The 13,113-nt window shown below is 52.9% G+C and overlaps 1 protein-coding gene across 1 annotated transcript; it reads right to left on the bottom strand.

Moving 5' to 3' along the window:
* Nucleotides 1–1,067: 1,067 nt before the first annotated feature.
* DCAF11 (DDB1 and CUL4 associated factor 11) lies at nt 1,068–10,607 on the bottom strand. Its single transcript, XM_056863287.1, has 14 exons — nt 10,424–10,607; nt 8,538–8,665; nt 8,128–8,249; nt 7,697–7,761; nt 7,506–7,606; nt 6,609–6,755; nt 6,448–6,502; nt 6,299–6,367; nt 5,512–5,569; nt 3,992–4,177; nt 2,943–3,096; nt 2,691–2,843; nt 2,057–2,163; nt 1,068–1,199 (listed from the first exon to the last, which is right to left on the bottom strand). The coding sequence occupies exons 1-14, from the start codon at nt 10,576–10,578 to the stop codon at nt 1,068–1,070; spliced, it is 1,632 nt and encodes a 543-aa protein (XP_056719265.1). The 5' UTR covers nt 10,579–10,607.
* Between the last annotated feature and the right edge of the window lie 2,506 nt (nt 10,608–13,113).

The following is a 13,113-nucleotide window of genomic DNA, read 5'->3' on the forward strand; positions in this document are numbered from 1 at the left end:
TGACAGAACAGTAACGGGGGGGGGTGCAAAAGAAGAGAGGTGGGCCCAGCTCAGGGGAGGAACGTCGCTCGGCAGGCCAGCCAGCCCCTCGCTGCAACCCAGAAACGGTGGCCTTTTCCTCTCCTACTACCCCACTGTATACAAGCTTACACACAAGCTTGCACACACTACACACACACACACACACTCACCAGCCATCCCCACCATGGCAGAGACGTTCCCCAAAAGATCAAGCATCTGTGGACCGGGATCCCCGTCACAGGAAATGCACCAAAGGAGCTGCCCCCAACTCCCCTTGGGGATGAATCTCACCCAATTACTCCCACATGAGTAATTTCTCCTGGGTATGTGAGACAATGAGAATCCCAAGGGGGGGATGGGCGCCCCCTTCCCCACCCTCCCCTACTCCCGCGGTTGCATTTCAGCTCGTGGCCGGACACCCAATACAGAAGGGAGCTCTCCGGAAAGCGCCTACCCTGCTGCATTGCTCCACCCCAGTGGGAAAACTTCCCTAACTCCTTACGGTCCCTATTCCTGAACTTTTGGCATGGCACCTGTGAGGGAATAGAAGGATCCATGCTCCCTGCTGGACTGGCCAGCTGATCACAGTCTGGCTTTATCCAAGGCAAGGGAGGCCTCCCCTCTGTCCCCGCCCCACACACACACAAAGCAAGCTGAAGCCCATGGCTAGTGGGGCAGTTTGCATCGTGCCTGTTCATGATTTCCCACCCTATCCCGTTAACAAAAACACAGCAGATTGGGAACAGGGGGGGGGGGACTGTAATTTTCACACTCACCCCCCAACCCCGAACCTGATCTTTCAATTTTGCTCAACCCACTTCTTAGCTAAATTTCCCCTGCTCTGACCTCCCCCTCCCGGTTCCGTCATCTGGTGGTTGCTGGCCCTATGGCCAGCCCTCAGCAAGTGCTCTATGAATAGGGACGCACTTGAGGTCAGCCCCCTGCCCCGCCAATGTTCTATGGTCAGTTTTGCCCCCCCCCCAAAAAAAAAACTCCCCAGTAAGTCCAAAACTGAAGAATAGGGTCCAGCGGAGTAGCAGGAAAGGCTACTGATTGGAGGCTCTCAAGGAAGATCTGGGGCGCAGTTCTCTGGTGGTGGGGAGCTGCTGGGGGCTCCGGAAAGCGTCTTCGTCGTATTCCGTTTGGCGATATTCCCACAGCCGGAGGTAGCCGTCCCACTGCAGAAGGGAGAAAGGAACACAGCGGGTCAAACGCTTCTGCAGGGCTCTTTATCTCTCAGGCTGCTAAAGCAAAGCAGCTGGCACACCCCAAGAGAGGGGAAAGGCAAAGACTTGGCCGGATGCTGAGGCTCCCATCCCCTCGATCAGGGGTCCCTAACATGTTGCCCGTAGGCACCGTGTCAGGGATGCTCTAGGCCAGTAGTGGCGAACCATTTAGCAGCTGGCTCCGCCTCCTGCAGCAGCCATTTTGTGGCTGAACCCACCCCCCAGTGTGTCAGAATTCCCAAGGTGCCTCCAGCTTCAAACAGGCTGCGGACCCCTGTGCTAGATCAGCCCGTGTCCCATAAGGCTCGAGGGACAGCTGCTCCACCTGCCTACCCAGGCCCCGTTGGCTGCACACACCATGAACACATGAAGCTGCCGTCTACTGAACCAGCGCCCCCTCTGTCCATCGAAGTTAGCATTGTCTACTCAGACTAGCAGCGGCTCTCCAGGGTCTCAGGCAGGGGGCTTTCCCATCACCGACTTGCCTAGTCCCTTTAACTGAAGATGCCGGGGATTGAACCAGGGACCAAGCAGGTGCTCTACCACTGAGCCACGGCCCCACTCCATGGCTCTCCAGGGTCTCAGGCAGAGGTCTTTCACATCACCTACTTGTCTGGTCCCTTTAACTGGAGATGCCAGGGATTAAACCTGGGACCTTCTGCATGCCAAGCAGAGGCTCTACCACTGCGCCACGGCCCCTCCCCCAGGTGGGCAATGGCACCCCTCCTGGTCCTGATCCCTAGAAGGGGAGGGGAATCCCACCACCCCTGCTCCTTTGGTCTCTCCCGTCCCCTTCCATCGACACTTGCCGAACTGCTGACAATCTTCTCCTCGTAGGGGTGCCAGCTTACATCACGGACGCAGGCTCGGTGATCAGTCAGCCTCTTCACAATATGGCCACTAATGAGGTCGTATACTGGGGAGGGCGGGAAGGGGGAAGAGAGCAGGACAGAGAAGTGTCACCAACGGACCCCGGTGCCTCTGTTTTGAGCTGCTCCCTCTTTACCCACCACCTCCCAGCTCCAAGCCCACATTTTTCCATCCACAACCGACGCTGGCATGTGTCAAATGGTTACCTATCGTTTTCGGCTCCCTGAGCTGGTAAATCCAAACCCACAGCCACACTCTGGCCAGAGCAAGATTCTGTGTGCTTGCACAGAATGCTGGGAATCACCCACATGACCAGTTGATCAGGCGAGGTTCTGCCACAGCCCTGAACACATGAAGCTGCCTTATACTGAACCAGACCCTTGGGTTCATCAAGGTCAGTAGTGTCTACTTAAGGCGGGAGGTGGCTCTCCGGGGTCTCTAGCAGTAGTTTTTCTCATCACTTGCTAGCTGTTCCTTTTAAGTGGCAATGCTGGGGATTGAATCTGGGACCTTCTGCATGCCAAGCAGGCGCTCTGCCATGGAGCCACGGCCCCTCCCAGCCCCATCACTCACCCACCACCTTGCCCGTCGAGCAGCCACTATAGATGTATTGCTGCCCAGTGCTGTGGGCGGGGGAGAAACGGCAGCGGATCAAGGTGTGTAGCACTCCGTGGCCTCGGTACGTCATGAGCGAGCTATCGCCTGGGAGCTTCGATTTGCGCTGTGCTGGGGAGGTGGAAGGGGGGGAGAGAAGACCAATCAGAACCCCCCTCCTTGTGTTGCTCTCCGTCCCTTCCTCCCCAGGTACCTCTCCAGGGCACCTACCTTTCTTGGGCACCTGCTGCCAGCGATAATCCCAGTTCTGCTGGGTGACGGCATGGCGGGATGCTTCCAGCCCCTCGCGGCCCGAGAACTTCCGCATGTCCCATAGCTTAATTGTCTGGTCCTTGGAGTTGGAGATGAGGTATCGGGCATCTCCCTGGGGAGGGGGGGGGGAGGAGAAGAGGCTGAACAACTGCTTAAGAGACGCTCCTATCCGGTCAACACCTCCACAGTCTCACAGCTAAAGCACAAAGACAATTTACTGTCTGTTAAAGTGCGTGACTCTCTCCAGTTTAAAAGAATCTTCATTCTGCTTTCCCTCTATGTGACGACCTCACCCATATTCCTTCCTAGAATCATAGAGCTGGAAGGGGCCATGCAGGCCACCTAGTCCAACCCCCTGCTCAATGCAGAATCAGCCTAGAGCATCCCTGACAAGTGCTTGTCCAGCCTCTGCTTAAAGACTGCCAGTGAGGGGGAGCTCACCATCTCCCAAGGTAGCTGATTCCACTATCAAACTTTTACTGTAAAAAAATGTTTCCTAATATCCAAATCCAAAATGTTTCCTAATTTCTGCCTGCAATTTAAACCCATTATTGCGAGTCCTGTCCTCTGCTGCCAACAGGAACAGCTCCCTGCCCTCCTCTAAGTGACAGCCCTTCAAATACTTCAAGAGAACAATCATGTCCCCACTCAACCTCCTCTTATCCAAACATTCCCAACTCCCTCAGCCTTTCCCCGTAGGGCTTGGTCTCCAGGCCCCTGATCATCCTCATCGCTCTCCTCTGAACCTGCTCCATTCTGTCCACATCTTTTTTGAAGTGAGGCGGCCTGCCCAATGCAGTGCACAGTGGAACTATGACATCTTGCAATTTGGAAGTTATGCCTCTGTTGATGGGCCCTGAAGAGCCACTGAGAGAGCAGAACTCCCAGCAACCCCTCTGGTGTCCCGAATTTGTTGGGCAGCACTCCCGTGCCTTAAGGCACGCTGTGGGGCTGCCTCTTAGTCTTTTGCAGGGGAGATCACTCCATCAAACAAGCAGCAGGCTTACTTTGCTGTCTATGAAGGTGATGCCGTCCCGGTGACCGGCCAGGACCCCCACCGGCCTGGGGTCACCTTCCCTCATGGTGCGCCGGTCCCATACTTTGCAGATGGCATCGTCGCCCCCGGAAAACAAAATGTGGGAACTGGTGTCAGCAAAGGCCACGGCATTCACGTCGTCTTCGTGGGACTCAATCTGTGAGAAGAGGGAAGCTTAGCAGGAGGACAGAAAGCAGGTTTAACCAAGCAGACGGCCCATGCTGGGCCAGACATTCATGTACAGAATTCCTAAGCTGTAGGCTCAGGATGGAGGAGAAAGAAGAGGCGGAAGATGAGGAGTTAGTTTTTATATGCTGACTTTCTCTACCACTTAAGAATCAAACCAGCTTACAATCACCTTCCCCTCCCCACAGCAGACACCCTGTGAGGTAGGTGGGGCGGAGAGAGCTCTGAGAGAGCTGTGACTAGCCCAAGGTCACCCAGCAGGCTTCATGTGGAGGAGTGGGGAAACCAACCCGGTTCACCAGATTAGAGACCTCTGCTCATGTGGAGGAGTGGGGAATCAAACCTGGTTCTCCAAATCTGTCCACCACTCCAAACCACGGCTCTTAACCACTACACCACGCTGGCTGGTTATGAGGAACAAGAAACAGACCCAGTAGGGTGTAGTGCCTAGAGTAATTGTTGTAATCCGTGCTTTTGTCTCCAATCATCTGTGCTTAGAGCGGTGGACCAGAACCCAGGTTAGAATCCCCAACACCCCTCTCTGAAGCTCCCTGGGTGAACCTGGGTCAATCATTCATCCCACCTCCCTCGCAGGACTGTCATGAGGGTAAAGTAGAGGAAGGAAAATCATGTACGCTAATTCCTTGGGGGGGTGGATAAAAATGTACTAGATTGATAGACAGAGTCATGAAGGCTTTTGGGGGCTCCCAATGTCCCCACCCACTGGGCAGATAATCTTACAGCCTCTGTGCACAGTTCATGGCTTGGGCCTTTCATTTTTCCAGTTGGCTTCTGCCAGAAGGGAAAGATTTGAGTCCGGTAGCACCTTAAAGACCAACAAGATTCCTGGGGTATAAGTTTTCCGGAGTCAAAGCCCCCTCCGTCAGATATGAGCAGAATGGAGACCCCTGAGTCCTTATATCCCAGCCTGAAGGTGGGAGTAGTGTTGCAAAGAAGGGAGTCGGGACTCAGAAGTACAACGAAAAATGTAATGAGTTTGATTAGAGCAGGGGAGAAAAGCTTGGGGAGAAGGGAGCTGTTGAGTGGCACACCAGCATCCGAGTGCGGTTGAATAATTCAGTTCCTCACGATGCAGAGAAACAGAGCAATCGCACGCACACAAAAACTTGGAGAAGCGCACTGTGCTCACAGAGACGGGGGAAGAGAGAATGAGAAGCGGGGCAGTCAAGGAAAGGGTGTGGAGCTTTAGGCTGGAAAAGGAGGCAAGGCCCAGGAGTGAGGAGATGCCAAGATGAAGAGAAAGTGGCGAGAGAGGCAAGGGAGGGGACCTAGGTACAAGCATACCTTGAGCGTCCGCTTCTTCTGCTCCATATCGAAGACATAGACGCAGCCGTCGTTGGCCCTGGATCGAAAGCCAAAGTGGACTCAGTGGGAGAAGAGACGCAAATGAGGGAGCGGAGGCCAAATGGGCCAACGGACCCCTGGCAGCATGCTTAACTCTAATCCAGATCAGCCAGAGCAGGCATTCTGCTGTATGCTGTGACCAGAAAGGTTCCCAGAATCCTCTTGGTCAAGGACTGGGTATGAAGAAAGAGAGCTTCATCCTCTAATTGTGCAGAAGAACACAACCTGCTTAGACTAAAGACAGGAGCCTCCTTGGTCAAAGCTCAAAGGCTTATATGCTATGGCAGGGGTCCCCAAACCTTTTGAGCCTGCAGGCACCCATGCAATTCTTATACAACGTGGTGCATGCAGCCACAAAATGGCTGCTGCAGGAGGCAGAGCCAGCCAGAAAACAACGACCACATCTTATCTTCAATAACACAGTGAAAATCCTTGTGCCGTGATGGCAGCTGCTACCAAAACAACGCTTCTAAAAATCTGCACAGCCAATCACATCTCCAATAGCCAGTCAGAAGCCTTGCTAGGAAAAGCTCCCCTGGCCCCACCCACTTCCAGAATGCACTTGGAGGGTGCCAGGAAAGGTGTCGGTGGGCGCCATGGAAACCCAGGCATCATGTTGAGGACCCCTGGACTAAAGATAGGAGCATCTTTGATCAAAGCGCAAAGGCTCACATGCTACAGCTCAAGAGGTGGTTGGAAGGAGGGGCTGAACAGGAGGCCAACTCACCCTCCCAGGACTTCCCGTCCGTCTGAGGAGACTGTGAGGGAAAAGACGGCAAAGCGGCGCTCTTCGGGCCTGCCAAGAGGAGAAGGAAGTGAGAGGCCAACAGAGGACCCCTTTTCTTCTTGCCTGGGTCTCTGTGGGGTTCTCGTTACCTCAGATCCAGCGCCGTGTGGGTTTCGTTTTCCCCATAGATGTTGCCAATGTGTACTAAAGAGGGCAGAGGGAGAAAAGAGGAAGAGAGAGTGAACACTCCCCCTGCGGGGCCAGGGGCTACCCAGGGAGGGGACCTCAACTCCACGCCAGCCCCACTCACTGTAGTTCGACCAGCTGGAGTAAAGGAAGTGGGCCCCATCCGGGGTGAAGGCGACGTCGAGCACACTCCAGCCCACGTCCCGCGCTTTGATGCTCTTGAATTTCCGGAAGGCTCCATAGGAGCAGTTGTACAAGCGGATTGTCTGGTCTGGTGGGGGACAGCGAGAGGCAGGACAGAGGGGGCTCTTAGCCCACGACGGCTCAGCGGGCAGACCCACCTGCCTGAACAGTCACAGCGGGCTTTGCCTACGGTAGGATTCCCAAGTGCCCCAATCCTTCACCTCTATGACATTTTACAGCATTTCACTGTGAACACTCTACAAACAATAATCTACTGGTGATCCCCAGCCCAAAGCTCTTGGGAATTCTGATGTGGCATGGTGAGAGTAGCTGCACAATGGCTGCTGCAGGAGGCGGAGCCAGCCACAAAACAGCAGCCACAGCTTATCTTCAATCACACAGCCTTGTGCTGTGGTGGCAGCTGCTCCCATAGCAGTGCTTCTAAAAATCTGCACAGCCAATCAAATCTCCATAGTCTATTCAGAAGCCTTGCTAGGCAAGAGCCCCACCTGGCCTCACCCACTTTCCTAAAACGCTTGGCGGGTGCCAAGAATGACAACAGCAGGCACCCACAGGGCCCCCTGGTCTAAGGAATACTTATGGGCCCTGCGCCTTTCTGGGGATTGTGTCTGGGCATACCCACAATGCAGTTTGGGACAGTATTCTTGTTCAAAGGGGCCCAGGCAGGCGGCATTTCCAGACACTTGGTAGCTGGAATGCCAAGCACTACACTACAGAAACAGCGGCAAGAGAAACAAGTCCTGGGATATTCCCCCATAATGCCAAGCAGGGAAGCGGACGTCAGCTCTGAGAGCTCTGGAGTAATTTTCCAACTTACCTTGACAAGCTGACATAAACAGCTGTCCATCCTGGGAATAGATCCCACAGAAAGCCTTCTGAGAGTAGCAGTCTGTGAAAGTCAAGTAGTTGGGGAGGAAGCTGGAAGTAGAGCAGAGACGGAGTTGTAGGGAAGACTTTCCTCACAATTGTGTGCCCTTCGTTCCTGGGCCCTCCAGGTCAGATACTCACTGTGACACCACCCGTGAGCACTCGCCGGGGGAGAAACTGCCGTTATGGCAAAGGCCACGCTCTCTCTGGGGAGAGGGGGAAAGATGCATGTCATTCAGGTCTCTGGGGATCTCTCCTCACAATCCATTCTGAATCCCAAGGCAAAAGGTGCTGGAAAACCGCCTAGAAAAGGGGACGCCCACCTTTTCGAGCCTGCAGGCACATCCGGAATTTTGAGGAGGGGCGATGAGTGCCATTCCAAAATGGCTGGGACCTTCTGCACGCCAAGCGGAGCCTCTTCCACTGAGCCACCACCCTTTCCCCAGAGGCCTTCATCCTCCCAAAGGTTGGCCTTCCAGACTGGCCCACCCCACCTCTCAAAACTACAAGAAGCTCATATCCCTTCCTGGCCTCATGCCATTCCCCCACTCCCAAAGCAGCAGAAAGGGCACCTGGAAAAGCAGCTTGGGGATACTGCAGTTGGTTCGCTTGGGGCCCAGCCTGCCCGTCGCCAACTGGATGCGAGTTTTGATCTCATTGTTCTCCAGGCCACGGGTGTCCGGCGCCAAATCCACTGCAGGAGACAGGACAGGCATAGATAGAATAGAAGAGAACCCCACAACTGCTCTGTTGGCCCTGCCCCAACCGCTACACCCGACTCTCAGAACTAAGACAAGGCTTCACCACCCCAGCCATCTCCCTGCCCTCTACACGGCAGCCCGGTCTAGGAGCCAGGAGAGTGGGCTAAACCAAGCTGAAGCTTAGGAGTCCTGCTAGCCTCAGCTTACCATGATAGCAGCCTACTAACATTCTGAACACCCCGCTCCCCCCCAGATCTCTTACGAGCAGTCCTGGCCGGTACCTGCAGGTTTGTACTGGTCTCCCAGCCGCCCTTCCCACGCGCTGTCACTGTCGTCGTCCGAGTCGGACAGTGCGTGGACCACCTGGACACTGGCTGCTCCCCCGCCCTGCATCAGATGAAACTGTCCTCTGGAGGGAAGGAGAGAGGGACAGAAAGACATAAAGAAAGATTATCAGCCCATTTTGCCCCGCTCACACTAGACATAACGGCACACCAACTGCTTGTCTCCTGTTCCCTTTAGCTGGCCATTAATTCTGAAGTTTTCATATAATGGACTCTGAGCGATTTCAACTGGAGCCAACATAGGCAAGGATCAGGGCAGGTGTTCACCAGCTACGAGTGGAACAAAGATGCAAGCTTGGCAGAAAGTCTGAGAGCTTGCATTAACCCACCCACGTCACTTTTACATACAGTGATGGGGTCCAGGAACACCCTAAGGCTATTAATCTCCCTCAAAAGACCAAACGATCGGAGAGTTCCATTTTGTCTAAGTGTGACCACCCAAATCCTACTTGGCAGGGCTGGCAATATGTTTAAAAACAAAAAAGACCCGCAGAGTGCTTTGTAGTACATAAGTTGACATCAGACACATGGAGGCAGTGATGAAGAATGCCCCATAGGAGGTGGTTCATCCTTTTATCTAACTGTTAGAGGTAACAGCAGGGCCAATGAGCAGTGGGGTCCCATGGTATTCTTTAACTTTCAAAAGCCGCTGCAAGGGACTCCTGGTTAAACCTGGAAGCAGGGCCTAAAGGGACAGAGATCAATGCTGCACCCCACCCAGGCTGCATTCCTTCATCAAAGTTGTCCCCAGCTGGATACTTTTTCCCCCCTACCATGACTAAAACAGTTCCAGGGACAATTTCTATCTATGAAATTATATCAAATTTTGGAAGGAAGAGGAAGAAGGGTTAAATCAGGACTTCAAACCAGGATGTGTAGTGCTGAAGAAAATATCAGGAGATTCAATCACAGATCTCCCACATAAGTACATAGTCTGGCTCAACGGGTCTGAACCCTCCACAATACATTTTAACACACAACCTCGACCCTTCACACCTGCCCATTCCTCTTTTCCTTTGCACTGGGCAACTTCTTATAATTTTGATAATATGTGAAGAAGTTCACTTATTAAATCAAGAAACATCTCCCACAGTGTGAAATACCTGCTGGAATGATGACCCCAAATATTTTTTGTAATGTCTAAAGCATGCATGGAAGTGTGGCATCACATGCCCTCCACAGGAAAAAAAACACGTTACTTGACTTTTAGGGAAGCAGCCACCGTGGACCTCTGGAGCTGGTGACACACTTCATTAAATACTGGTATGATACCCTTCAACTGAGGCGGCACTCCAGAGGACTGCAGCACACTTAAACCTGTACTGTGCCCCACCCCTCCCTACTTCAGAGCATGAACGTACTACCACAATCTGTGTTTCTAATGAGACGGTACCGTTAACATTCACCTATGCCCTTCATATCATCAAACATATCACACTGCAATGAAATATGGGACTATGTCCTCTCACTCCTTTCTCCACCCAACTGTAAAATCCTAGCTCCATCAGACAAGAGCTCTGCAGGAAATCAGCTGAGACCGGATTTTCCGGTAGACTCCACGCCAACCACCACGACCAGGTTCCAGTTACCAAGAGGACTGAATTCTCTTTGTGCAGATTAATGGATCAGACAGGCATGACCAATTCCCACTCCACGTCCCATTCTGCGATTCTGCAAAGAACTGCCCCCTAGCTCCTCTCACCCGCAGTCTCACCAAGGGAGGACTCTCTTGTTCCTTAGCCGCACTGATCAGTCGATGGGTCAGCCACCCCTATAGCTGCAATGACTGAAAAGGGGTAAGGGGAGGGGGGGAGGTGAGTTACCTGCGCAGTAGGTATGCCAGTACCTGGGCCAGATCCACATCCTCGTCTTCGTCGTCCTCCTCCTCGCTGCGCAGGACCCCAGAGTCCCTCGGCAACCAGCTGCCCTGGCGATCCCGACCGCCCGAGCCGGCGTTGCTGCTGCTGCGGGAGCCCATGTCTTACGGCATTCTCCACAGCCTCCCAACGTCCTCTCTCTCTCAGTGTCCAGTAATCCAATTGGGATAACACACACTTCCTGAAAGGAAAATCCTCAGCCACTAATCAGAGCACTTTGGATCAGGGAAGGCAGGTGGCGGTGGCCTTGTCCCCTTCCAGCAGAGCTGCAGCTAGCTGTTGTCGTTAGGTTTTTTTATATGCCGACTTTCTCTACCACTTAAAGGAGACTCAAACCAGCTTAAAATCACCTTCCCTTCCCCACAACAGACACCCTGTGAGGTGGTAGGGCTGAGAGAGCTGTGACTAGCCCAAGGTCACCCAGCTGGCTTCGTGTGGAGGAGTGGGGAAACCAACCCAGTTCACCAGATTAGCCTCCACGGCTCATGTGGAGGAGTGGGGGAATCAACCCCAGTTCTCCAGATCAGAGTCCACCACTCCAAACCACCACTCTTAACCACTACACCACGCTGGCTCTCCAGTCAAAGCTACTTACCAGTCAAACCTCTTCAGACTCAGGCTCGCCCCTGTGTTTTAAGCTGCCACCTACCAATTGGAGCCCACAGCCTGAGTCCTCGTTCTTGGCTACATGATGCACTTTCTCTAACTACCCCCTGCAAACAGCCAGCCCCACCAACATAGCATCCAACACTGAAGAGCTTCTCTCAATACACACACCACACAGTGGTGCAGAACTACACATTACCACCCCTGCTCCCCTTAGCTCCAGAGGCCCCCTTCCCTACCACCACCAAAGACAACAGCCTTGGACTACCAACCAGAGCACAGCGTCCTGACTCATCAGCCACCTTTCAGCCAATGGGCACTGCCCATGCTCACGGCTCGGCCAATCAGAAGGCGCCGTGTTGGAGGTACACTCTTGCTACCCCCTCAGCGTTCCGCTCCTAATGGCCCGCTATGCCCGCCAATCAGAACGCTCGCCGCTCCTTACCGAGCTGCTCCCTCCTACTGGCCTCCCCCTTCCGTCGAGTCCGCCCGACCAATGAAAAGCCGCTCCGAAAGCTATTCGCCCCCCGGCCTAAGCGAGACCCTCCTCACCCTCTAACGGTCGCAGAGCAAGGCCTTGTTTACATCTTAAGGACGCAGCCGCCTCTAACCGGAGTGCAGAGAAGGCGGGTCAAGCCGGCTGCTGGTTGATTGGCTAATCGTTTCTGCGCCCACGTGGGTGAGCGTGGGGCTTTAAAGAGCGTAGGCGCTCTTTGGATTGGCCTCGCTCTCTCTCAGGAGGCGGGGTCAGAACGGCACCTGCCTTGCGCATCGATCCTGCTGGATGATAGCCTAGCGGCTCACCGATTGGACAACAGGCCCGAAAGGCGGGACCGTAGACTCCAGAGTCCTCCTGTGGTTGGTTCCCGCAATCTTGACGTTGTCTTGTACGGGTTGCGAAACCTGTTAAATAAGCGCTGGGAGCCGATGATTGACATCTCAGGAAGGAGGCCTGTTCCTGAGTCTCTGGGGGTGGGGACGAATAATTGCTTTTTGATTGGACGGGGGAAAAGTGATTGACGTTACCGAGGCGGGCTTTCCGAACGCTGGAAACACGTATCGACTTGCGAGTTCAAGACGTCCCGGAGGAGGGGGGCGGGTCCTCGCTATTCCATCTCCATTTCCTTCGACTGACAGCCGCCCACTCCTAAGCCTCAAACCACCAAAACCCGCATTCACACGTTACATGAGTGCAGCACAAGACCCGAGTCTGTAAACTTCACTTGGAATCGGAACCAAGTCCCTTGATACACAACAGGGCACACTCCCTAGTTAATGTATGTAGGGCTGCAGTTCTACAGCTCGAGACTTGATCCTTTATGAAGAATGGATTCTCTGATAAGAAGTTAACCCTTTGAACTTTGACCAATTGTGTTGTTGTAGGAACAAAGACACAGAGACGCTTTATATGACCTCCAACTTCTCTGCCCCAAGGCTAGGCAGATTTGTAAAAAAAAAAAACCTCCATCTCACAGACCAAAAAGTTGTTTTCCTCTTCCAGCCACAGTCGCCCTCTTATCTGTTTGAGAATCGTATGAATAAGAATGATAGAGTCATATGCCAATATAGTTTTGCTGCAGCTAGGATGGTTATTGTTAAATCCTGGAAGCTTGTAAATAGACCTCTAATTAAGGACCGGAGGGAAAAACTATGGTTATATATGCGGATGGCTAAATTAACAGATTCCCTGCATGGGAAGGATGTGGAAGATTTTAAAACTATGTGGTCAAAAGCATTCGCATATTGGGATAAACTGGAAAAAACGAATTTTGTTAGTATAGTGAACAAGTTGCAGATTCAGTTTTGTAATTCAAATTATTGATAAAATGATTTATTAATAAACTGTTTAGACACTTCTCCGGAAGTTCAACACGGTGGTGGGTGGGGGAGGGAGGTGGGAACATAATGGATAATTGTAATAAGAATGTAACAATTGTATGTTTGGTTATTTTTCTGTGAACGTCTTTACAGATATACTATTCTTATTATGTAGCTATCTATATTGTTACTTTTTGTTTGTCTTTTATCTT

Source organism: Euleptes europaea, chromosome 18 (genome assembly GCF_029931775.1).
Source record: "Euleptes europaea isolate rEulEur1 chromosome 18, rEulEur1.hap1, whole genome shotgun sequence".
Classification (NCBI taxonomy): Eukaryota; Metazoa; Chordata; class Lepidosauria; order Squamata; family Sphaerodactylidae; genus Euleptes; species Euleptes europaea.